The sequence below is a fragment of the Piliocolobus tephrosceles genome, chromosome 1, assembly GCF_002776525.5.
Source record: "Piliocolobus tephrosceles isolate RC106 chromosome 1, ASM277652v3, whole genome shotgun sequence".
Classification (NCBI taxonomy): Eukaryota; Metazoa; Chordata; class Mammalia; order Primates; family Cercopithecidae; genus Piliocolobus; species Piliocolobus tephrosceles.
In genome coordinates this window covers 212,816,982-212,840,815 of record NC_045434.1, presented here as the reverse complement: position 1 = coordinate 212,840,815, position 23,834 = coordinate 212,816,982, and the positions used below count along the sequence as shown (strand labels likewise).

At 48.7% G+C, this 23,834-nt stretch overlaps 1 protein-coding gene across 4 annotated transcripts in view; it reads right to left on the bottom strand.

The window, feature by feature from the left end:
* The window catches only part of SLC2A5 (solute carrier family 2 member 5), a 34,219-nt gene extending 15,875 nt beyond the window's left edge, over nt 1-18,344 (bottom strand). Inside the window, exons 1-4 of one of the 4 annotated variants that reach the window (XM_031934738.1) lie at nt 18,136-18,344; nt 15,677-15,767; nt 4,850-4,948; nt 4,087-4,247 (exon numbers count right to left, since the gene is read on the bottom strand). In XM_031934738.1, the coding sequence (XP_031790598.1) occupies nt 4,087-4,247; nt 4,850-4,948; nt 15,677-15,709 (293 nt within the window). In that variant the 5' untranslated portion in view covers nt 15,710-15,767; nt 18,136-18,344. Of the gene's footprint in view, nt 1-4,086; nt 4,248-4,849; nt 4,949-15,676; nt 16,002-18,135 lie in introns of those variants that run through there. The other 3 variants (XM_023215272.3, XM_031934739.1, XM_031934740.1) reach the window with 3 other exon arrangements.
* Between the last annotated feature and the right edge of the window lie 5,490 nt (nt 18,345-23,834).

Genomic DNA, 23,834 nt, shown 5'->3' with positions numbered 1-23,834 from the left:
GCAGGTGGAGTCTGCAGTGAGCCATAATCGTGCCACTGCACTCCAGCCTGGGTGACAGAGTAAGACCCTATTTCTATATATATATTTTTTGAGATAGAGTCTTACTCTGTCTATATTTTATATATATTTATATATTAAAATATATATTAAAGAATACATATGTATTTTTTTTTTTTTAGGCAGGGCGCAGTGGCTTATGCTTATAATCCCAGCACTTTGGGAGGCCAAGGCAGGCAGATCACTTGAGGTCAGGAGTTCAAGACCAGCCTGGCCAACATGGTGAAACCTCATCTCTACTAAAAATACAAAAATTGGCTGGACATGGTGGCGGGTGCCTGTAATCCCAGCTATTTGGGAGGCTGAAGCAGGAGAATCACTTGAACCCAGGAGGCAGAGGTTGCAGTGAGCCAAGATAGCGCCATTGCACTCCAGCCTGGGTGACAGAGCGAGACTCTGTGTCAAAAAAATAAATAAATAAAAATAAAATAAAATAAAATAAATAGTACTATAGGAAAGAACAAAAAACTATAAAACAAAGTTATGTAAAACAATGACGAAAATAGATTTTAAAAACAAATAAATAGAACTTATTGAAATGAAAAATATAATCATTAAAATTAAAAACGTAGCAGGTTTATTATATCTGAAGAGAAAATTAGTGAATGGGAAGGTAGACCTGCAGAAATTACCTAGAAAGCACCCGAGAGAGATAAGATGGGAAATATGAGAGATTCAAAGACACGGAGGAACTTCATGGAGTTCTAGAAGCAAAGAATATAGAAAATCGGGGAGGGGCAATATTTGACTGAAAAATTGTCAGAACTGATGACAAAGACATGAAACTTCAGACAAGGAACCACAGTGACTCCCAGACATGAAACTTCAGACAAGGAACCACAGTGACTCCCAGGATAAAGAAAACTAAATCCCTGGTCCTTTACGATGAAACTTTATTGAAGGACATGTAAAAAGACCTGAAGACAATGGAAAGCTCTAGTTTGCTTGTGAGTGGGAAAGGTCAACATTGTAGAGATGTCAGTTTTCCTCAAGTTAATTTATAAATTCAGAGCAATGCCAATCAGAATCTTTCTTCAGGGATTTTGAGAAGCTGATTTAAAATTTTAAATGGAAGAGTAAAGGAACATGAATAACTAAGATAAATTTGAGAGCAACTGACTTTCCACTTGGAAAAATAAAATAAAATTAGTTATTTCTCATCACTCAATATATACAAAATAAAACACCAGATGTATCTGGAAAAACAAAATTGTGAAATAAATTTTAAAAATATAGAAGAGGCTAGGTATAGTGGTTCGTGCCTATAATCCCAGCACTTTGGGAGGCCAAGGTGGGGGGATTGCTTGAGCCCAGAAGTTTGAGACCAGCCAGAGCAACATAGTGAGACCCTGTCTCTACAAAAACTAAAAAATGAGCTGAGCATCATGGCACACCCTCTAGTTCCACCTATTTAGGAGGCTGAGGCGGAAGGATCCCTTGAGCCCAGGAGTTCAAGGCTGCAGTGAGCTGTGATCGTGCCACTGCACTCCCACGTGGGTGACAGAATGAGATCCTGTCTCACATACATATATTTATAGTTTTTGCTTTGTAAGTGTCCCCAGCTGAGAAGCAAAATCTATAAATTTGACCACTTGAAGACTTTAAAATTTTGCATTAAAAAGGTACTATATGTATGACTAAAAAATTAAAGCAACAGATTGAGAAGATATTTTCCCTAAATAACAGAAGTAGAGTGTAGACGTTATTTGCTCATGCTCAGAAGTGAAATGTCCTGGGTTGGAGTCCTGGCCACCTCCCAGCTGTGTGATCTTGGGTAAGTTACAGTGTCTCTCTGTGCACCATTTCCCCATGTTTAAAGTGGAGTGGGGATTAGCCAGGTGCAGTGGCTCACGCCTATTAATCTCAGCACTTTGGGAGGCCGAGGCAGGAGGATCATGAGGTCAGGAGTTTGAGACCAGCCTGGCCAACGTGGTGAAACTCCATCTCCAATAAAGATACAAAAAATTAGCTTCGTGTGGTGGCGGGCACCTGTAATCCCAACTACTCAGGAGGCTGAGGCAGGAGAATCCCTTGAACCTGGGAGGCGGAGGTTGCAACGTGCTGAGATTGCGCCACTGCACTCCAGCCTGGGTGACGGGGCGAGACTCTGTCTCAAAAATAAATAAAAATAAAGTGAGGATTGTAATAGTACTTCTAAACCCAGTCAGGATTGTGCCTGGCACATAGGAACTCATTAATAAAAGTTAGTTGCTACTGTTATTTAAATAACACCAGCCACATGCGGTGGTTCACTCCTGTAATCCCAGCACTTTGGGAAGCAGAGGTAGGTGGATCACTTGAGGCCAGGAATTTGAGACCAGCCTGGCCAATATGGTGAAACCTGTTTCTACTAAAAATACAAAAATTAGCTGCGTGTGGTGGTGGCCACCTGTAATCCCAGCTACTTGGGAGGCTGAGGCAGGAGAATGGCTTGAACCCAGGAGGTGGAGGTTGCAGTGAGCCAAGATCGCACCACTGCATCCCAGCCTGGGCATCAGAGCAAGACTCTACCTCAAAAAATAAAGAAATAAATAACACCCACAAATACTTAAGAAAACGGCAAATAGCCAAATAGTGTTTATCAGACTCCTAACTAGACAGCTCAATTAACAGCCTTCTGTGGACCAAACGGCGTGCTCTTCACTCAAGAAATGTCCCGCAGGTCTGATTCTGAGTGGAGGGATGTTCTGCTCCATGAAGGTCCACAGGGAAAATTGTGGGTTCAACACTAACCTCTCAAGAGGATGTTAGATCCCAAAGCTGCGGCAGTGTTGTTTGTTTGTTTGTTTTTTGAGACAGAGTTTCACTCTTGTTGCCCAGGCTGGAGTGCAATGGTGCGATATTGGCTCACTGCAACCTCTGCCTCCTGGGTTCAAGCAATTCTCCTGCCTCAGCCTCCCGAGTAGCTGGGAATACAGGCACCCACCACCATGCCCGGCTAATTTTTGTATTTTTAGTAGAGATGGGGTTTCACCATGCTGGCCAGGCTGGTCTCCAACTCCTGACCTCAGGTGATCCACCCGCCTTGGCCTCCCAAAGTGTTGAGATTACAGGCGTGAGCCACCGCGCCCGGCCGTGTGTTTTTATTCTCAGATTCTTTTCTTGAAACACTGGAGGAAGAATCAGAGTCTGGGTTACTCTGGGCTCGCTAGATCAGTGACCTCACTCAGCCCCGTGTCTCCTCATCCCTGGAGGGGTTGGACGAGGGGACCTCTAAAATTCTGCTTCTAACTAGGTCTTCCATAACATCCACGGAATTTACACGGGGGAGCGTGATATCTTAAGGACACTTTTTTGGAATAAAATATGGCATTTCTAATGTTTCTAGAAATAGGGGCAAAGATACAGTCCTGACCCCTTTGTTCAGGAGGCTGGTGTCACAAGAGAGATGTCCTAGACAGCACTGTGGGGACAAAAGGGCAGTATAAGCCGAAGCAAGTCCTGGGTCTCCACAAGCACACACGGCTCCTTCCGGCTCTGCCTGAGAGCCTATAGATCCCCGGCCACCCCTGCTTCTAATCCCCGAGACCCTGCCTAAGTCCCCAAACACTGTCAATATCTGGTCTTCTTTTCTGACCCCATTAGAAAATAAAAATGACCAGCCAGGTGCAGTGACTCACGCCTGTAATCCCAGCACTCTGGGGGGCTGAGGCGGATGGATCACCTGAGGTCAGGAGTTTGAGACCAGCTTGACCAACATGGTGAAACTCCATCTCTACTAAAAATACATTAGCCGCGAGTGGTGGTATATACTTGTGATCCCAGGATTAGGACGCTGTGGTAGGAGAATCGCTTGAACCTGGGAGGCACAGGTTGTGGTGAGCCAAGATTGTACCATTGCATTCCAGCCTGGCTGACAGAGCAAGACTCCATCTCAAAAATTAAAAAAAAGAAAAAGAAAAAGAAAAAGAAAATGACCACAGTGGTCATTATCCTAGTCTCATGATAAGGATTTCAGCTTTAGGCCTATGTTTTAGCTCTGATGGGGGTCTATGAGTTTCAGGGAATTAAAAATTCACCTTCCCTTACCTGCCAAATTTATTCACCAAGGGGCCGACCAGGAGGGATCCGATAAACCCTCCGAAGGGAAACATGGACACGGTTACAGACCACAGCAACGTCAAGGGGAAGTCTTCCATGAATTCACCGATCCTACCGTAGTACGTCTCATTGTAAAATTGTTGCATGAGCTAGGAGACAAAGCAAAACAGAACACCAAAATAATGTGCTCCGGTTTTGCAGGAAGAACACCAGCTGTTAGGACACCCAGGGAAATAACCTGGGCGCACAGAGACTAGCCTTATTAACCCGGGGCTGATGGTAGGACACCCAGTGAAATAACCTGGGCGCACAGAGACTAGCCTTATTAACCCGGGGGTGATGGGAGGCAGGACAGAGCTTCATGAGCAGGAAGCGGGGTGGGCACCCACGGGGAGGATTGGGAAACCTCTGAGCAGCAAACCACCCTTGGTATTTCTCAGCCAGAAAGAGATGACTCCAATTTTCCAATCAGTTGGAGACCCCTGCCCCCTCTGGATTCCCTCTAAACCGCAAGGCCACAGAAGATCTGAGCCCTGTCCTGGAGCCCAGCCCACTGTGTGTCCATCCAGACCTGGCCCATCCCAAGGGCCATGTGCCTGCGAAATCCCCCGGGTCTGTGCTGTCTGGAGGGTGTTTCCCTCTCCGTCTGCTTGAGGACCCGCTGTGTGAACAGCCCCACACTGGCCAGTCGCACCCAGGCAATGGGCTGCTTCAAACGCCCTCCCACATCTTGCTCGCCACAGTGACCTACCGGGGCTGGAGAGTTGACAGCAGCCACGTTGTACCCATACTGGAAGGACGATCCGAAGGCAGCTATCAGGGTTGCCAGGGCAAGCACAAGCGTCAGCCTCTGCAGAGATTGCAGCTTAGGTCAGGTTCCAGGGCCCTCCTGCTTTACTTCGGTTTCATAGAAAGATGTAACAGAATCTGAAGATCTGGAGTCTTGAGACTACTCCATTCCTTGAAACCTACCCTCAACCCATCTTGGGTTACAGCAGGCTTTCTCAACCACGGCACTTTTGACACTTGGGGTCCGATAATTCTTTATTGTGGGGGCTGTCCTGAGCACAGCAGGATGTTTACAGCATCCCGTAAACATGGTGCCAGTAGCACCCCTCTCCCCAGTTGCAACAACCCAAATGTCTTCTGACATTGCTAAGTGTCCCCCGGTGGGGAAGTGCCCCATTTGAGAACCACTGGATCAGAAAGAAGCTGAAACCTACTTCTCTAACACTGCAGCTACTGCAGCTGATGTTTAAATTGCTCCTGTGACATTCCTGCCACGTGGTGGCATTTGTCAACTGCAGCAAATGTGCTCTTGCACCATCTCAAACATAAACTCCCGGAAAAATCAAACAGAAAAAAAGAAATGTTTAGCTATTTAGGGCCACTGAAAATTTCCTTTCAGACAATCTGTAATGACAAGAGGAAATTCATTAGTAATGAACAGCGGGAGACAGACGTGGAAAGAGCTGTGGGCTTAAAATCTACAGGCCTCAGTTTTGAATCTACCCATTGCCACTTTTCAGTTTAATTTCCAGGATCTTCAGTTTCCTCATCTCTAAAACGAGGACAATCACACTCCCTCGCAGAGTGTTTGCCAGGATTAATTACGACCATGTCTAGCTGCAGAGGTGACTCTGCTGTCCGAGAGCACTTAGGACGGTGCTCTGTGACTTGCCATCAAAAGACCTTCTTCCACCTACTCTGATGGAGAGCCCCCTTTCTTTTTTTTTGAGACGGAGTCTCGCTGTGTCACCCAGGCTGGGGTGCAGTGGCACGATCTCGGCTCACTGCAAGCTCCGCCTCCCGGGTTGACGCCATTCTCCTGCCTCAGCCTCCCGAGTAGCTGGGACTACAGGCGCCCGCCACCACGCCCGGCTAATTTTTTGTATTTTTAGTAGAGAGGGGGTTTCACTGTGTTAGCCAGGATGGTCTCGATCTCCCGACCTCAGGTGATCCACCCACCTCAGCCTCCCAAAGTCCTGGGATTACAGGCATGAGCCACCGTGCCCGGCCAGAGAGCCCCCTTTCACAGGTGACACAGGTTTATGCTCGGCCCTCCAGTGACAAGACGAGCACTATCCCACTGAATCTAAATCTACAGAGATTCTTTTTTTTTTTTTTTGAGACAGGGTCTTGCTTTCTTGCCCTGGCTGGAGTGCTGTGATGCTATTATAGCTCACTGCGACCTCAGCCTCCTGGGCTCAAGTGATCCTCCCACCTCAGCCTCCCGAGTAGCTGGGACTACAGGTGCATGCCATCACGCCTGGCTAATTAAAAAAATTTTTTATAGAGACAGAGGTCTCATTATATTGTCCAAGCTGGTCTCAAACTCCTGAGCTCAAGCGATCCTGCTGCCTCGGCCTCCCAAAGTGCTGGGATTGTAGGCATGAGCCACTGTGCCCGGCCTAAAGAGGATGTCTTGACAGAGGTAAGAGAAGAGCCAGATAAGGAGAGAAACAATGATCATTCCTGCCTTGTCAGGGGGGCCCCAGACGGGGTGGAGTGAACCTCTGAGGAGCACACCTGCAAGGAGCCCTGCTGAAGAGCAAAAACACACTACACACACACTACACACACACACTACACACACTACACACACACACTACACACACTACACACACTACACACACACAAACACACACAAACACACCCATACTACACACTACACACACTACACACACTACACACACACACTACACACACTACACACACACTAAACACACGCTACACACACTACACACACACTACACACACACAACACCCCCCCCACCACACCCCACACACAAAAAACACCTCCACCTATACACACTACACACACTCCCCACATGTACACACACACTACACACACTCCCCACATGTACACACACCCTACACACACACAGCCACAACCATACACCTCACACACACCACACAGACATACAGCCCACATATCCCCCCCACACACACCCCTCACACCCCACACACCACATACAGCCCACACCCCCCACACACAGCCCACTCCCCCCACACACATATGCACACACAATAGACTTGGCTCACCTCCCATCTGACTCGCTCTGTATATTCATTCATTCACTCATCTATTCACCATTCACTCACTCAACATACTGAGCGCCCAGTGTGAACCAGGCATTGCTCTAAGTGTCAGGGATATAGTGGTGAACAAACAAGACAGACAAAAATCCCTGCCCTATAGCTGTTCCACCGCTTGAATGTGTTACAGAGAGAGGGGTAGGGGTGGGGGGGAAGAAAGGCAAGAAAATGTTGATTAAAATTTTTTCTTCTGGGCACGATGGCTCATGCCTGTAATCCCAGCACTTTGGGAGGTTGAGGTGGGTAGACTGCTTGAGCCCAGGAGTTCTCGGCCAGCCCGAGCAACATGGTGAAACCTTGTCTCTACTAAAAATTCAAAAATTCGCTGGGCGTGATGCGCACCTGTAATCCCAACTACTCAGGAGGCGGAGGTGGAAGGATCACTTGAGCACGGGAGGCAGAGGTTGCAGTGAGCTGAGATCTCACCACTGCACTCCAGCCTGGGTGACAGAGCAAGACCCTAACTCATCAAAACAACAAAACAAAACAAAACATCCGGATGTGATGGCAAATGCTTGTAATCCCAGCACTTTGAGAAGCTAAGGTAGGAGGATCGCTTGAGCCCGGGAGTTTGGGACCAGATTGGGCAACATAGGGAGACCTGTCTCTACCAGAAACAAAATTAAAAATTAGCTGGGTATGGTGGTGAATATGTCTGTGGTCCCAGCTACTCAGGAGGCGGAGGTGGGAGGATCGCTCGAGCCCAGGAATTCAAGGCTGCAGTGAGCTATGGTCGCATCACTGCACTCCAGTCTGGGCAACAAAGCGAGACCCTATCTCAAAAAAAAAAAAAAAAAAAAAAGGTTCTTTCCTAATTCTCTTCTCAGTAAGATGAAACTGCAACCAGCTTCATTCACACAGCCAAGTGCAGCTCTTGACCACTCCCTCAGCCTGATGAGGGCCCTAAGGTTTGAAGTCCTTTGGGGTCAGGGGTGGGGTTCTGGCCAGCAACACAGTCAACAAGCACAGCCCAGCTGGTGGAGCTGGCTGGTTCCCAGGGCTCATGCCCCAGAGTTGGGGGGTCTGCCAGGCACCATGGATAGCCAGCTCCCTGACTGCTTTGATGGGATCCCGGCAAAAATGATCAGAGAAACTATGGAGGACAGATCAGAGCCACTAAATGATCAGGCTATAGAGTCTCTGAGGATAGAGCATTCAATTTACCCTCCATTCTTTCACTTCCTCCCTGAATTCAAGCCACAGGCACATTCTGTGGGCACCGCAGGAATCATGGCTCACTCTCCTACGAGTAGCAAAGTTATTCTGGGTGGGTTCTCACTAACCCTGCTGGTCCAACCGTCTTCATGAAACAAATACGTATGGCCAGCTAACTGGACTCCAGGAAGCACAGTACCCGCCAGTGAGCAAGACGGTTGCCCCCAGCAGACTATTGTCCAATGGTAAAGACACACCTTAAGAAACTACATGAGAATGTAATAAACTGTAACTGTAGTAAGTACTAAGAAGAAAAACACAGGAGTGGTTAAAAAGAGAGGTCTGAGGAGCAACATTTCAGCTGAGGAGAAGAGGGGAAGAAGAGAGTGGTTAGAGAAAGGGAACAGCCTGTGGGAAGGCCTGAGGCAGGCGGAGCTCAGAACCTTTGAGCATCTGGAATTTGGCCAGTGTGGCTGCAGCTGGGGAAAGGAGGGCAAGCTGGGGTGAGGGCCACAGAACAGACTGGGTGTTCCCTCCATATGCTGTGTAACCGGGGAGTGGGATGGAAGGATTTGGACTTTTAAAAAATTATTCCAGGCTCATGCCTGTAATCCCAGCACTTTGGGAGGCCAAGGCAGGAGGATCACTTGAGGTTAGGAGTTTGAGACCAGCCTGGGCAACATGGTAAAACCCCATCTCTACTAAAAATACAAAAATAAGCGAGGCGTGGTGGCACATGCCTGTAGTGCCAGCTACTAGGGAGGCTAAGGCAGGAGAATCGCTTGAACCCGGGAGGTGGAGGTTGCAGTGAGCCGAGATCACGCCACTGCACTCCAGTCTGGGAAACAGAACAAGACTCTGTCTCAAAAAATAAAAAATTACTCCAGCTGCTACGTGCAGAGCAGAAGGGAGACCAAGGATCGGGTTACTACAGAAGGCAGCAGACAGCAGATGGGCACTTGGGTAATGGAACGGGCCGTGGTAGGGGTTAAAAGTGCCAGCTTTGACGACTATTGAGGATGCAAATTAAAAAGACTTGGTATCCCATGAGGAAAACGCAAATAAAAATTAGCATGAGATACCACTTCTCAGCCTGTGAGTTCGACTTAGAGAGTTCAACTTTTTCAGATTCCACATGTAAGATGATGCGGCGTGTCTTCCCGTGCCTGGCTAATTTCACGCTGGTGATAAATTGTATACTTTTATATATTAATATGTACTGTGTGTGTGTGTGTGTGTGTAGAGGCAGAGTCTCGCTTAGTTACCCAGGCTGGTCTCAATCCTCCTGCCTCAGCCTCCCGAAGTGCTGGTATTACAGGTGTGAGCTGCCACGTCCAGCCTGTATACTTTATTTATTTAGATGTTTTTGTTTTTGTTTGTGTGTTTTGGAGATGGAGTCTCGCTCTGTCGCCCAGGCTGGAGTGCAGTGGCACAATCTCAGCTCGCTGTAGCCTCCACCTCCTCAGTTCAAGCCATTCTCCTGCCTCAGCCTCCCGGGTAGCTGGGATTACAGGTGTGAGCCACCACACCAGGCTTTTATTTACATTTTTTATAGAGACAGGGTCTCACTATGTTGCCCAAGCTAGTCTTGAACTCCTGATCTCAAGCAATCCTCTCACCCCAGCCTCCTAAAGTGCTGGTTTTATAAGTGTGAGCCACAGTGCCAGCCGGGGCCTGTGTACTTTAGAGGGGTGAAATTGTATGGTATTGAGTTATCGTCTTAATAAAGATGCACATAGTAGAAAGAAGGCTTAAGCCCTCTTTCTTTCTTTTTTTGCTTTCCTGGAGAGGGAACAAAAAGAATTTGGTACTGGGCTGGATTAGGGCATAAGGAAAAGGGAGGGGCTGAAGAGGATGTGTGGGTCTCTGGCCAGCCTGTTAAAATGAGAGACCCCAGTGATCCCCAGCCGTGACCAGGAGGGGCTCTCCTTAGAGGCTAAGGAGGTTGCCATGACTCTGAGCTGTGCTTCAGGGAGAAACCAGAAACCACATTCCTCATGCTGTCAGTAAACCAGTTTCCTGCCTTTCATAATACAGAGAATATTTTGAGACTTTAGTAATAACCACCACCCCAAGAAAGAAAAGAAACTTTTGGGGGGATGTGTACCCCTTTAAATGACCGGTCTAGCAAAGCACTGAAATACAGCAGCAGTCACACCTTATTCCCATGTGAGCTAAGTCATCTGCCTGTTATGTGGACTCTACACTGAGTGTTGCCACCAAGTAGCTGTAAATTAGCCTAACAATGCCATACACCAGACACCAGAGCACATACTCTACAGTCAACAATGTAGGCTGGGCGCGGTGGCTCACGCCTGTAATCACCGCACTTCGGTGGGAGGCCCAGATGGGCAGATCATGAGGTCAGGAGTTTGAGACCAGCCTGGACAACATGGTGAAACCCCGTCTCTACTAAAAATACAAAAAGTTAGCCGGGCATGGTGGCAGACGTCTGTAATCCCAGCCACTCGGGGGGCTGAAGCAGGAGAATTGCTTGAACCTGGGAGGTGGAGGTTGCAGTGAGCCGAGATTGCGCCATTGCACTCCAGCCTGGGTGACAAGAGCAAGATTCTGTTTCAAAACAAAAACCAATGCATAGCCTATCACTAAATCAATGTCATTTCTCTAAACCAGTGAGAATTCCTAACAAACAACCAGTAATCACTCCTCTCCTGATTTGTCGTTTTTTCTTTAAAAACGTGAACCTCTCCTATGCTCTCCAAAGTACTTCCCAGTGTTTTCCAGGGCTCCAGTCCTCAACCTTGGCCCCAATACACTATCTACATCAATTTTGCTTCAGTTTCTTTTTTTAGGTCGACGATCCTCAAGGCTGACCTTCTGACAGGGTGCGATTCAAAGTCACTGAGAAGGAAGCCCAAACCATCTCCCTTAGAAATCCATCTTGAAGTTTCTGTTGTTAGAGAGACATTCTTTCAGTTCCAAACTTTTCCTTGTTAGGAATCTCCAGTCAGAATGCAAACACCCCTGGAATAGTTAGCGCTCATGGAGGATCAGCACTTCAAGCTCTGTCACTTTTTTTTTTTTTTTGAGGCGGAGTCTCGCTCTGTCGCCCAGGCTGGAGTGCAGTGGCCGGATCTCAGCTCACTGCAAGCTCCGCCTCCAGGGTTTACGCCATTCTCCTGCCTCAGCCTCCCGAGTAGCTGGGACTACAGGCGCCCGCCACCTCGCCCGGCTAGTTTTTGTATTTTTAGTAGAGACGAGGTTTCACCGTGTTAGCCAGGATGGTCTCGATCTCCTGACCTCGTGATCCGCCCGTCTCGGCCTCCCAAAGTGCTGGGATTACAGGCTTGAGCCACCGCGCCCGGCCCAAGCTCTGTCACTTTATCACACTGTTGAACTCAGTTTCACAAACAAGTAGTGGGAGAGGCAGGGAGAGATGTTAGCCGCTGTAGTGGTTTGGAGCACAGCTTCTGGAGCCCAGGAGTGTGGGATCCAAGCCTGGCTCTGCTGGGCTATGTGGCCTTGGGAACTCCCTGAACTTCTCAGTTCCTTCACCTTTAGAATGGGGATAATGGGCCTGGCCTGGTGGTCCCTGCCTGTAATCCCAGCACTTTGGGAGGACGAGGCAGGAGGATGGCTTGAGCCCAGGAGTTTGAGACCAGCCTGGGCAACATAGTGAGAGCTCATCTCTACAAAAAAAAATTTAAAAACAAGGCAGGAATATTGCTTGAGCCCAGGAGGCTGCAATGAGCCGTGATTGTGCCACTGCACTCCTGCCTGGGTGATAGAGCCAGATCCTGCCTCAAAAAAAAGTTTTTTTGAGGATAATGATACCGCCACAGGAATAAATGAGTTCACAGATATAGAACACTTAGGACCACGCCTGGTCTGTAGCAGGTGTTACAAATGGGTTAATTAATTAATCTATTAATTACAAATGAATATCAATGAGGACCCAGAGAGCACGGAGGGGTGTTAGTTGCTCTAGGATACTCAACTAGTTGCTGGTAGAGCCACTCCACAAAAATGTGTCTTTATTTTCCAAAGCATTTTGGCATCTTTTTATTGAGGTGGGGAACTTTATTCAACAATCCTTTGTTTTTTTTAGACAGTCTCACTCTGGCTGGAGTCACTGGCGTGCAGTGGCTCCATCTCTGCTCACTGCAACCTCTGCCTCCCAGGCTCAGGCATCCTCCCACCTCAGCCTCCAGAGCAGCTGGGACTATAGGCGCAGTCACCATGCCCAGCTAATTTTTGTATATTTTGTAGAGACCGAGTTTCGCCATGTTGCCCAGGCTGGTCCCAAACCTGTGGGCTCAAGCAATCCGCTTGCCTCAACCTCCCAAACTGATGGGATTACAAGCAAGAGCCATTGCACCTGGCCCTCAATTCTTATGTAGTTGTAAAGTACCTTGCTGTATCTTTTTTTTCCCCCTAACCCATTTATTTTTTTCTTTCAGACCAAGAGTCTTTTTTTCCTGGCAGAAAGTCCTTGGTGCACATCTGACAGATGTCAGTGTTTGCCCTCTACATAGGAGAAAAGCAGGGCTGAGTGCAGTGGCTCAGACCTACAATCCAAGCACTTTGGGAGGCCGAGGCAGAAGGCACACTTGAGCCCAGGAGCCCAAAACCAGCCTGGGTATAATGAGACACTGTCTCTTCAAAGTAATTAAAAATTAGCCACGCATGGTGCTACATGCCTGCAGTCCCAGCTACTCTGGAGGCTGAGGTGGGAGGATTGCTGGAGTCCAGGACTTCAAGGCTGCAGTGAGCTATGATCCCATCATTGCACTCTGGCCTGACCAACAGAGTAAGACCCTGTCTCAAAATTTAAAAAAATAAAAAAATAAAAATTAAAAGAGAAAAGAAAGACAAAGAACAGAAAAGGCCAGTGAGGCCACTGCCACACACTACTGAGGGGTAGGGAGTGGCTCCGCACACTGCCAGACACCCTTCTCCCCAGACGGCACAGCCTCTGTAGCCTTCGCCTGCCCCCACATTTCTCCTTGGCGCCTACATCCCCTCTCGGCTGCACTTAATGATTTCCCAGATTCTTATAGACTATTGGAATCGCTTCCTTTGGAGTGTTTCGGGAAGCCCAACACGCCCTGTCTTTCTCCCCAAGGGGCAGGCTGCTCACAGGACGGGGAGCCCATCTCCACCTTCATCCCTCTGGCTCAGAAGAGGCTTCCTTTCCTGGAGGGCTGAGGCAGCGGGTAGCTGGGGTCAGCCCACGCCTCTCGCATGTGGCCATCTGAATCATTTCCTTTTGCAATGTGTTACTCAGTTTCAGGGCCTGCCACGTGGGGGTGTTTCCGTTCCTTTCTACAGCTGCACATGGGGGACGTGGGGAACGTGGCAGTCGTGCCTTTCTCTGGACAGCAGAGGACCTCCCTGACCCCCAAACACCTAAGTCCTCATCACCTCTATTTCTTTTCTATAAAATGGAAGTGATAACACTTGATTTGTCTAACACTTTCTTAGTTGTGAGACAGACAAGATGACCCAAGTGAAGGGGCTGAGTAGACTCCAAAGCAGTGACTCTCCGTTGAGGGCTGGGAGTTGATTCTGCCCTCTCGGGGACATTGGTTGTCACTCCTGGGGGAGGGTGCTACTGCGTTTAGAAAGTAGAGCCGGGGAAGCTGCTAAACATCTTGTAACACGCAAGACAGCCCCTACAACAAAGCATTAGCCAGCGCCAAATGGCAATCATGCGGAGGTGGAGAAACCAGCTCTAAAAGTAGTTTGAAAAGTAGTAACATTTACAAAGGCCAGGCATGGTGGCTTACACCTGCAACCCCAGCACTTTGGGAGGCCAAGGTGGGTGGATCACTTGAGGCCAGGAGTTCTAGACCAGCCTGGCCAACATGGTGAAACCCCGTCTCTACTAAAAATACCAAAATTAGCTGGGTGTGGTGGTGCATGCCTGGAATCCCAGCTACTCAGGAGGCTGAGGTGGGAGGATTGCTTGAGCCCAGGAGGTGGAGGTTGCAGTAAGCCGAGATCGTACCACTGTACTCCAGCCTGGGTGATGCAGCGAGACTCTGTGTCAAAAAAAAAAAAAAAAAAAAAAGAGAGAGAGAGAAAGAAAAGTAGTAACATTTTACGGGGAACTCAGTCTGTGCCAGGTACTTTACATGCATTGTCTCATTTAATTGCTGCAGCACCTTATGAGGTGGTATGGTTATTATTCCCATTTTACAGATGAGAAAACTGAGACACAGAAGACTTAAAGAACTTGCCCAAGTCTTACAGCTAGAATAGGATGGAGCAGGAATGAATCCTGGGGTTTCTACTTCCCAGGCCCACTTTTTTTTTTTTTTTTGAGATGAAGTTTCGCTCTTGTTGCCCAGGCTGGAGTGCAATGGTGCGATCTCAGCTCATTGCAGCCCCTGCTTCCCGGGTTCAAGTGATTCTCCTGCCTCAGCATCCTGAGTAGCTGGGATTACAGGCATCCGCCACCACGCCTGGCTAATTTTTGTATTTTTAGTAGAGGCGGGGTTTCACCACATTGGCCAAACTGGTCTCGAACTCCTGACCTTGGGTGATCCACCCACCTCGGCCTCCCAAGACCCAGTCTTAATCTATGTGCTACAGAGCATGTTTCCAGTCTGCCTGTGGTGAGGGTCTCACATCCATGCCTGACCAAATGCTGTTTTGCAAAAATGTGAACTGCTTTCCTCCACTCCAAATATAAGCAGATGCTATTGTGATGAACAAATGCAAATTCTTTTAAAGTGTTAATAAGTCAACGTTACTTTTCTGACATTATGCATTTTCCTCAATCAAGGGAATCTAGAAAGTAAACTGCAATTATGTTGTGGGAGTCCATGAAAATCTTTCGTCTCTAAAACAAGGGACCCTCAGTATCTAAAAGGCAGGAAACCTACGTGACAGATCTGAACTAAATTCAAATCTAGCAACGCCTTCTCTGAGTTTGGCTTGCTTTCGTGCAGCTCAGCTATGTTACTTGCTGAAAAGGTTAATTAACTGCCCTGAAGCCAAAAGCAAAACAAAAGCAGAGCAAAACATCTCACCAAACATAGAAGGATTTTGCAGCTAACATGTTTGGTTCAGGTTGGGACAAATGAATCCTTTGGGTCTCTTCCATTCAGTTACAGATCCTGCTTTTAAAGGCTGTTCCAGTAGAATGATTTCCACAGAGCATTTGTCTCTAAACCTCTCTCCTCCCTATAAAAGACCACCTGCTGGACAAGACTTTCCCCCTCGCCCCACCATGATCCCTCCCAACACAGAGTTCCTTCTGCAATACCAGGAGCCCCCCAGCGACTCTCCAGGAAGGCTGAACAGGACCTGGCAGCCAAGCCTGTTCTTGGCCCCTTTCCCTGAGCAACACACTCACCCCTTCCTTCATGCTCTGATCCTGTTGCTCCATGCTTGCTCGGGAAGGGCAGAGTGCCGCTCACCTTCTTTTAGCCAAAGTAACGCGTGCACTGAATGGAGAGAGAAGACATTCTGGGTGCACTTTGGCCACGCCAAATAACAGCCAATAGCATTTTTATAGCCAGACTAAGTCAGAATAACCCTTTCAGGAACCTGGTCTTCCTTTCACTTCTGCTTTTAAATGAAACGTCTGGGGTTTGGCTAAGCAAATGGGTGCCCCCTGGGGACTGCAGGCCCAGCATTGTCCTGATGGAACAGTCTGCGGTATTTCCCCATTGCTAAAGTCTCTACTAGTCAGGCTCACGGTGAGTGACTGGAAGGGTTATTTCTGTCAGGAACGCGTGGCAAACAACAGCTGTCATCCTCCCTACACGATACCAGGTAATACAAGGGCAACAGATTGGGCCACTAGAGACCTCAGAGACGCTGTCCCTGCCAGGAGAGAGTCAAGTCTCTCTGGTGGCGAGTCAGTTTTGCCCAAGTAACCGTGCAACACTGTTAGGGGAAAGTTTCTCATTTTCTGTTTTTTTTTTTGAGACGAAGTTTCGCTCTTGTCCCAGGCTAGAGTGCAGTGGCGTGATCTCAGCTCACTGCAACCTCCGCCTCCCGGGTTCAAGCGATTCCCCTGCTTCCACCTCCTGAGTAGCTGGGATTACAGGCGTGCACTACCACACTCGGCTAATTTTTGTATTTTTAGTAGACACAGGGTTTTGCCATGTTGGCCAGGCTGGTCTCGAACTTCTGACCTCAAGTGATTTGATTTGCCCTCCTCGGCCTCCCAAAGTGCTGGGATCACAGGCATGACCCATCACGCCCGTCCTCTTATTTTCCATTTTAAGGAGCTCAGAATGACCTAGAGATGTTACTTTCTGTGTATTCATCACTACTGGGAAGGTGGTAAATACCTCAAACCCCTTTCCAGGCAGGGCAGGGAAAGTGAGTCACAGTTGCTGGTCCAGGTCCGGCCATCTCAAGGCCAGGCCACTGTCAGCCCCCTGTGCTTGGCACTCATTCAGCTGTCACAGGGCTTGCCAGAGTAAGTGGCCAAAATTCAAAGTCTCACAAGCCCCGCAGGTTTTCATCTTTACGGGACATACTCTGTTTTATTTGCTGTGGCGTAAATCCAGTTACTTTAGTGATTCACTCCAAATCTCATGCATCTTTAAACAAGCAGAGACTGGGAGCCTGTGTTGGGCACTGTTCCTTGCATTAGCAGCAAACCCCCAGGGTTGCTCAGGGTGGGAGACTGTGAGAAGCCTAGCAGTGTGGCCGTCTGTGTGTGTGTGTGTGTGTGTGTGTTGGTGGGGGATGGGGGGGTCCCTATTCACAAGGGAGAACTCAGCATTCCGTTTCACCAGCTTTACTGCCTTTTTCTTCTGTGTACCACTGTCCTAGCGCACTGACTTGTGACTAAGGCATAGCAAGACCAGAGGTTTCCAATTATTTCAAAGATTTAGAAAAAGTTTCCAAAGAAAATGCACTTTAATTGCAGGGATAGGGTGGGAAGAGGAAATCACCGATGGGGGAGTGAGGAGACGGGTACAGGTGTGCAATCCAACAAAACGAAGCATCCAGCCGGGCGTGGTGACTCACGCCTGTAATCCCAGCACTTGGGGAGGCCGAGATGGGTGGATCACCTTAGGTCAGGAGTTCGAGACCAGCCTGACCAACATGGTGAAACCCCGTCTTTACTAAAAATACAAAAATTAGCTGGGAGTGGTGGCAGACGCCTGTAATCCCAGCTACTTGGGAGGCTGAGGCAGGAGAATTGCTGGAACCCAGGAGGGGGAGGTTGCAGTGCACCGAGATGGTGCCACTGTACTCCAGCCTGGGCGACAGAGCGAGACTCCATCTCTGTCCTCCATCCTCCCCTCAAAAAGAATCGACCAAAGTTTGCAGTCATCAGTCACGTCAAGTGCATGACACCTGCTTCTATCTAGGCCCAGACCTTCCACTTCTCCCTGCCTTTGGGCGAGCGGGTAACTAAAAACGGGGGTCGCTGGCCGGGATGCGGGGACAGTGGGCCAGGCCCTCAGGCCCAGAGGGGATCATCCCGGGAGCTGCAGGCCGCAGTACCTGGTTCCTGCCAGTGACAGGGCGTCGCAAGCACAGCCATGGATGACGTCACCAACGCTCGACCCGTGCTTCCGCCCTGGAGGGAGCTGAGCGCGGGGAAGAGGGCGCGGTGCGAGGCCGTCACGACACCAGGCTGCGGGCCGCTCAGTCAGTCCCTCCGCCCGGTGGGCCTGCGGACTCCGGGTAGGTCGTGTCCCTGCCCAAGACCCCTCTGCCTCAGCTCGGATTCCCCTCTGCCTCGGTGCCCCTCTGTCTCAGTCGCCCTCTGCCTCAGCCCAGATCCCCCCCAGCCTCAGCCCGGGTTCCCCTCCGCCTTTGCCCGAGTCCCCCCTCAGCCTCAGCCGGGGTCCCCTTCAGTTTCTGCCGGAGTCCCTCTCAGCCTTGCCTGGGTCCTCCTTCTGGCCACGGACCCCCAACCTTTGTGGCGGGGCGATCGGCTTCCAGGCCCCTGCCTCAGGCCGCCATTAGGCCAAGGCCTGCAGGTTCTGAGAGCAGGGCAGGGTGGGCGACTGTGAGAAGCCTCGTGGCTCACAGATGGAGGAGGGGGATGGGGCGGTGGGGTGGGACTCGGGGGAGGAGGGTGGTCCTGGCAGACCTGAGGCAAGAAGAGGATCGCTTGAGCCCAGGAATTCGATCATGCCACTGCACTCCAGCTCAGGTGACAGAGCAAGACCCTGTCTCTGGAAATAAATAAAAATTAAATTAAAAATTAAAGTTCCCTCTGTCCAGAGGTGAACTGAGGAGGGGACAAGAGACCGCTGGACTGGGGAATGGGGAGAAGGAGCAGTGGAAGGTCTTTGCCATAGCCCAGGTGAAAGAACAATGTGACTTGGACCAGCATGGGGATGGAGAAGACAGAAGTAGATACACTTGAGGGATATTGGTGATACGATGGGGGAGAGGAAATAGGAGCGTTTCTGTTATTGTTAATAATAAAACAGAACTAGGCCAGGTGCCGTGGCTCATGCCTGTAAACCCAGCACTTTGGGAAGCCGGGGCAGGTGGATCACTTGAGGTCAGGAGTTGGAGCCCAGCCTGGCCAACATGGTGAAACCCCGTTTCTACTAAAAATACAAAAAAAAAAAAAAAATTATCTGGGCATGGTGGTGCGCACCTATAATTCTCAGCTATTTGGGAGGCTGAAGCAGGGGAATCTCTTGAACCTGAGAGGCGGAAGTTGCAATGAGCTGAGATTGCACCACTACACTCCAGCCTGGGTGACAGAGTGAGACCATCTCCAAAAAAAAAAAAAAAAAGCAAAACAGAAAAGTTACCTTTCTGAATCAGAATGAAAAGCAAATGTTTTATATAAGAAAAATTTAACCAGGCCAAAATACTGTGTTAGCACCACACCACAAAGCAGGCAGGCACATCTCCAGGTTGTTCTGTGACCAGATAATGATACCAGGACTTCAGTCACTACTGGCCTCACGTTTGCTAGGAATGTTCTAGAATTTTAAAGTTTTGCCATGGGCCTCTTTTGTACAGGCTGCTAATGACTTCTCCTCATCTATCAATCCATTTGGTCAGTGCCTCTTCTGTAGTAATAGAATTGGGAGCAAGATCTGTGGCTGCCCAAAATAAAGACATTTCCCTATTGCTCTTGCAGTCAGTACAGACATAAAGTTCCGCTTAATGCAATGTATGCAAGATGCCATATGGCAGGCAGCTTCCAGAAACTTTGCTCTCTTAGCTTTGCCTCTTTCTCCATCCTGCTTCCTGGAATGGAAATGCCACCAGCTTGGGCCTTGAGATTGGAACCACATAGGACAGAGCACCAAGCTCGGAGGAGCTGGGGCCCCTTCCCCTGTGGAGCACCATCCCAGCTCCCCACCACCAACCTGACTTAGTAGGGAAGAAAAATACTTCTCCATTTTGTTTTCTGTTACTTGCAGCTGAAACTGTTTCCCCCTGGTCAAACTACTAACTGCATGCCTGAAAATCTGTTAGGACAGGAAACAGGAAGATATTCTACCAAAGCCCCTGGTGGTACAAATGGTGGAGTCTCTTCTGCCTCACTCGGTAAGTGCTTCTGCACTGTGAGTTAGTTTATTTGCAGATGGTAAACAAGAGAATGCTGGCCGGGTGCGGTGGCTCACACCTGTAATCCCAGCACTTTGGGAGGCCAAGGCAGGCAGATTACAGGAGTTCAACACCAGACTGGCTAACATGGTGAAAACCGGTCTCTATTAAAAATACAAAACTTAGCCAGGCTTGGTGGTGGGAGCCTGTAACCCCAGCTACGCAGGAGGCTGAGGTAGGAGAATCACTTGAACCCAGGTGGTGGAGATGGCAGTGGGCTGAGATCGAGCCACTGCACTTCAGCCTGGGTGACAGCGCAAAACTCCATCTCCAAAAATAAAAAAATAAAATAAAATAATACTGTCAGTAGAATGCAGAAACTGTGTTTGTGTTCTTAGCAGCATGTTCATATAATAGTTTGAGGTGGTGGTGGGGCAGAGCAGGGCAAGCATTCTCTCAACGAAAGAGCAAGGCTTAGCAACTGTAAACCAAAAAGTATCTGAGACAGGTCTCAATCAATTTAGTAGTTTATTTTGCCAAGGTTAAGGATATGCCCAGAAGAAAAAAGCAGAATCTCAGAAACAGTCTGTGGTCTGTGCCTTTCTCCAAAGAGGAGTTTGAGGGCTTCAGTATTTAAAGAAAAGCTGGCTGGAGGGGAAAGAGAGTATGGTAATCCACATGTTACAAAAGAAAAGGTACAAGTAGAGGAATCATCATTTACATGTCTGTCTCTTGCTCAGTAAATCAGCACTTTACAGAAAGTAAGGTGAACACAGAGTAGCTCCTTGTGGGGATATTTAACCTTCTATCTGTCGCTGTCTGCTTAGGAACAAAAGGAAAGACAGCTCCTTGCATGACTCAGCTTTCAGCTTAATTTTGTTTCCTTTTTGGCAGAGTGAATTGGGGTCCTGAGTTTTTTATTTTCCTTTCACACAACACATGAAGACCTTAGAGAGAAAATGCTGCAGATTCTGCAGGGCTCTGGGCTGGTTTTGTGATTTCAAGAAGCGCTTTCTCCTGTAATCCCAGCATTTTGGGAGGCTGAGGCAGGAGGATCGCTTGAGCCCAGGAGTTCGAGACCAGCCTGGGCAACATAGTGAGACCTTATCTCTACAAATAATAAAAAATTATCTGGTGTGGTGATGGGCACCTGTAGTCCCAGCTACTCGAGAGGCTGAGGCAGAAGAATTGCTTGAGCCAGGAACCTCAGGCTACAGTGAGCTGTGACTGAGCCACAGAACTCAGCTTGAGCAACAGAGTGAGATCCTGTCTCAAAAAACAAAACAAAAAAAGAAGTGCTTTCCAGGCTTTCTGTGGAGTCCTAATTAGGGAAATGGAGTCAGGTTGGCAGCATCAGGGGAAAGCAAAAGAGAAAGCAAATAAGCTATAAATCTGCCTTTCTTCATGGTCCAGGACAGATAAACAAAGAGGAAGCACATGAGTTATAGATCTGTCTGTGTTTATGTCCCAGGAAGTGTAGCCCTCCCGAGCAAATTACACACACAACTCACAAACTTCCCACTTAACATCAAACGCCTCAATTTATCAAACATCCCGGCTGACAGAAGAAGGCAGGTTAGCTCCTGCAGCCGTGGTGTTATCCATCATCCCAAGAACCGTCCTATAAAATCTCCAGCAAGCCTTTGTTTCCTTGCAGTCTGCTCCTCTTCTGCTGATACCGCCCGTTGCTTCCTTGCAACATATTTTCCTACTTTCTCTACCTACAACTGTCTTGGTAAATTCTTTTACTCCCGTGCCACTGGTCCAGACAGTTGTCACTGCCCTGTGACCCTTTCAATAATCTTAAACTAAATGGTGGAGTTAGGAGGACAGTTGAAGACATTTTAATATGTAATTTGTTTGTTTTAACTGTTTGTAACCTGAATTGGATTTTCAATTTTTTTTTTTTTTTTTTTTTTTTGAGGCGAAGTCTTGCTCTTGTCCCCCAGGCTGGAGTGCAATGGTGTGATCTCAACTCACTGCAACCTCGGCCTCCTGAGTTCAAGCGATTCTCCTTCCTCAACCTCCCGAGTAGTTGGGATTACAAGGGCCTGCCACCATGCCCAGTTAATTTTTTGTACTTTTAGTAGAGACAGGGTTTCACCATGTTGGTCAGGCTGGTCTCGAACTCCTGACCTCAGGTGATCCACCCGCCTTGGCCTCCCAAAGTGCTGGGATTACAGGTGTGAGCCCAGTGCCTGGCTTTTTTTTTTTTTTTGGAGATGGAGTCTCGCTGTGTTGCCCAGGCTTGGGTGCAGTGGCACGATCTTGGCTCACTGCAACCTCCACCTCCCAGATTCAAGCGATTCTCCTGCCTCAGCCTCCCGAGTAACTGGAATTACAGACACGTGCCACCACGCCTGGCTAATTTTTGTATTTTTTAGTAGAGGCGAGGCCGGGCGCGGTGGCTCAAGCCTGTAATCCCAGCACTTTGGGAGGCCGAGACGGGCGGATCACGAGGTCAGGAGATCGAGACCATCCTGGCTAACACGGTGAAACCCCGTCTCTACTAAAAATACAAAAAACTAGCCGGGCGAGGTGGCGGGCGCCTGTAGTCCCAGCTACTCCGGAGGCTGAGGCAGGAGAATGGCATAAACCCGGGAGGCAGAGCTTGCAGTGAGCTGAGATCCGGCCACTGCACCCCAGTCCGGGCGACAGAGCGAGACTCCGCCTCAAAAAAAAAAAAAAAAAAAAAAGTAGAGGCGGAGTTTCGCCATGTTGGCCAGGCTGGTCTTGAACTCCTGACCCCAAATGATCTGCCCTCCTCGGCCTCCCAAAGTGCTGGGATTACAGGTGTGAGCCACCGCACCTGGCCGGATTTTCAATTTTGATGGAACAGCTCTACTAGAAGTGAAAGACCCAAAGATCCTAATCTGAGAAGAGAAAGATCCCCACCCCATGGCAGTGAAGATCTGCCCTAGCTGCTGTGCTTATCAAGACTGCATTTATACTTGTTTGTGTTCAGATTGTAAAACTGCATAGGATTCAAATGGTCCTTGCCAGTCCTTTCTCCCCTTAAGCCCTGTTATTTTTATGTGCCACTTGTCAGAATGTCATGTTCTTTAGGAACATGTATCTCATGTGATAGCAGAAATGCCGACATGTGCCTTTGAGGCATAAAATGGGGTTGTTATCAAGGTGGTGTCTATATTTGCCTTGCTTGATTGATGGGGAGAGGAAATGGCTCTTGGCCACACCCACTTATTAACCTAAAGGAAAAAACTGAGGTGAAATCCATACAAGTAGAGAGTTTATTTGGGCCAAGTTTGAGGACTGCAACCCAGGAGCACAGATTCAAGTTGCCCTGAATGTATGTTCCTATCAGCAATAGTTACAAGTGTGGTGGTTTTTTTTTTTTGAGATGGAGTCTCACTCTTGTTGCCCAGACTAGAATGCAGTGGCGTGATCTTGGCTCACCGCAACCTCCGTCTCCCGGGTTTAAGCAATTCTCCTGCCTCAGCCTCCCTAGTAGCTGGGATTACAGGCGCCTGCCACCACGCCTAGCTAATTTTGTATTTTTACTAGAGATAGGGTTTCACCATGTTGGCCAGGCTGGTCTTAAACTCCTGACCTCGTGATCTGCTCGCCTCGGTCTCCCAAAGTGCTGGGATTATAGGCGTGAGCCACTATGTGCAGCCTTACAAGTGGGTTTTTAAAAGAAAAAAGGAAGGCTGGACACAGTGGCTCATGCCTCTAATCCCAGCACTTTGGGAGGCTGAGGCAGGCAGATCACTTGAGCTCAGGAGTTCAAGACTAGTCTGGCCAAAATGGTAAGACCCCATCTCTACAAAAATACAAAAATTAGCCAGGCATGGTGCTGCACACCTGTAGTCACAGCCACTTGGGAGGCTGGAGTGGAAGGATCGCTTGAGCCTGGGAGGCGGAGGTTGCAGTGAACTGAGATAGCGCCACTGCACTCTTGCCTGCGCAACAGAGTCAAAACCTGTCTGAAAGAAAGGAAGGGAGGGAGGGAGGAAGGAAGGAAGGAAGGAAGGAAGGAAGGAAGGAAGGAAGGAAGG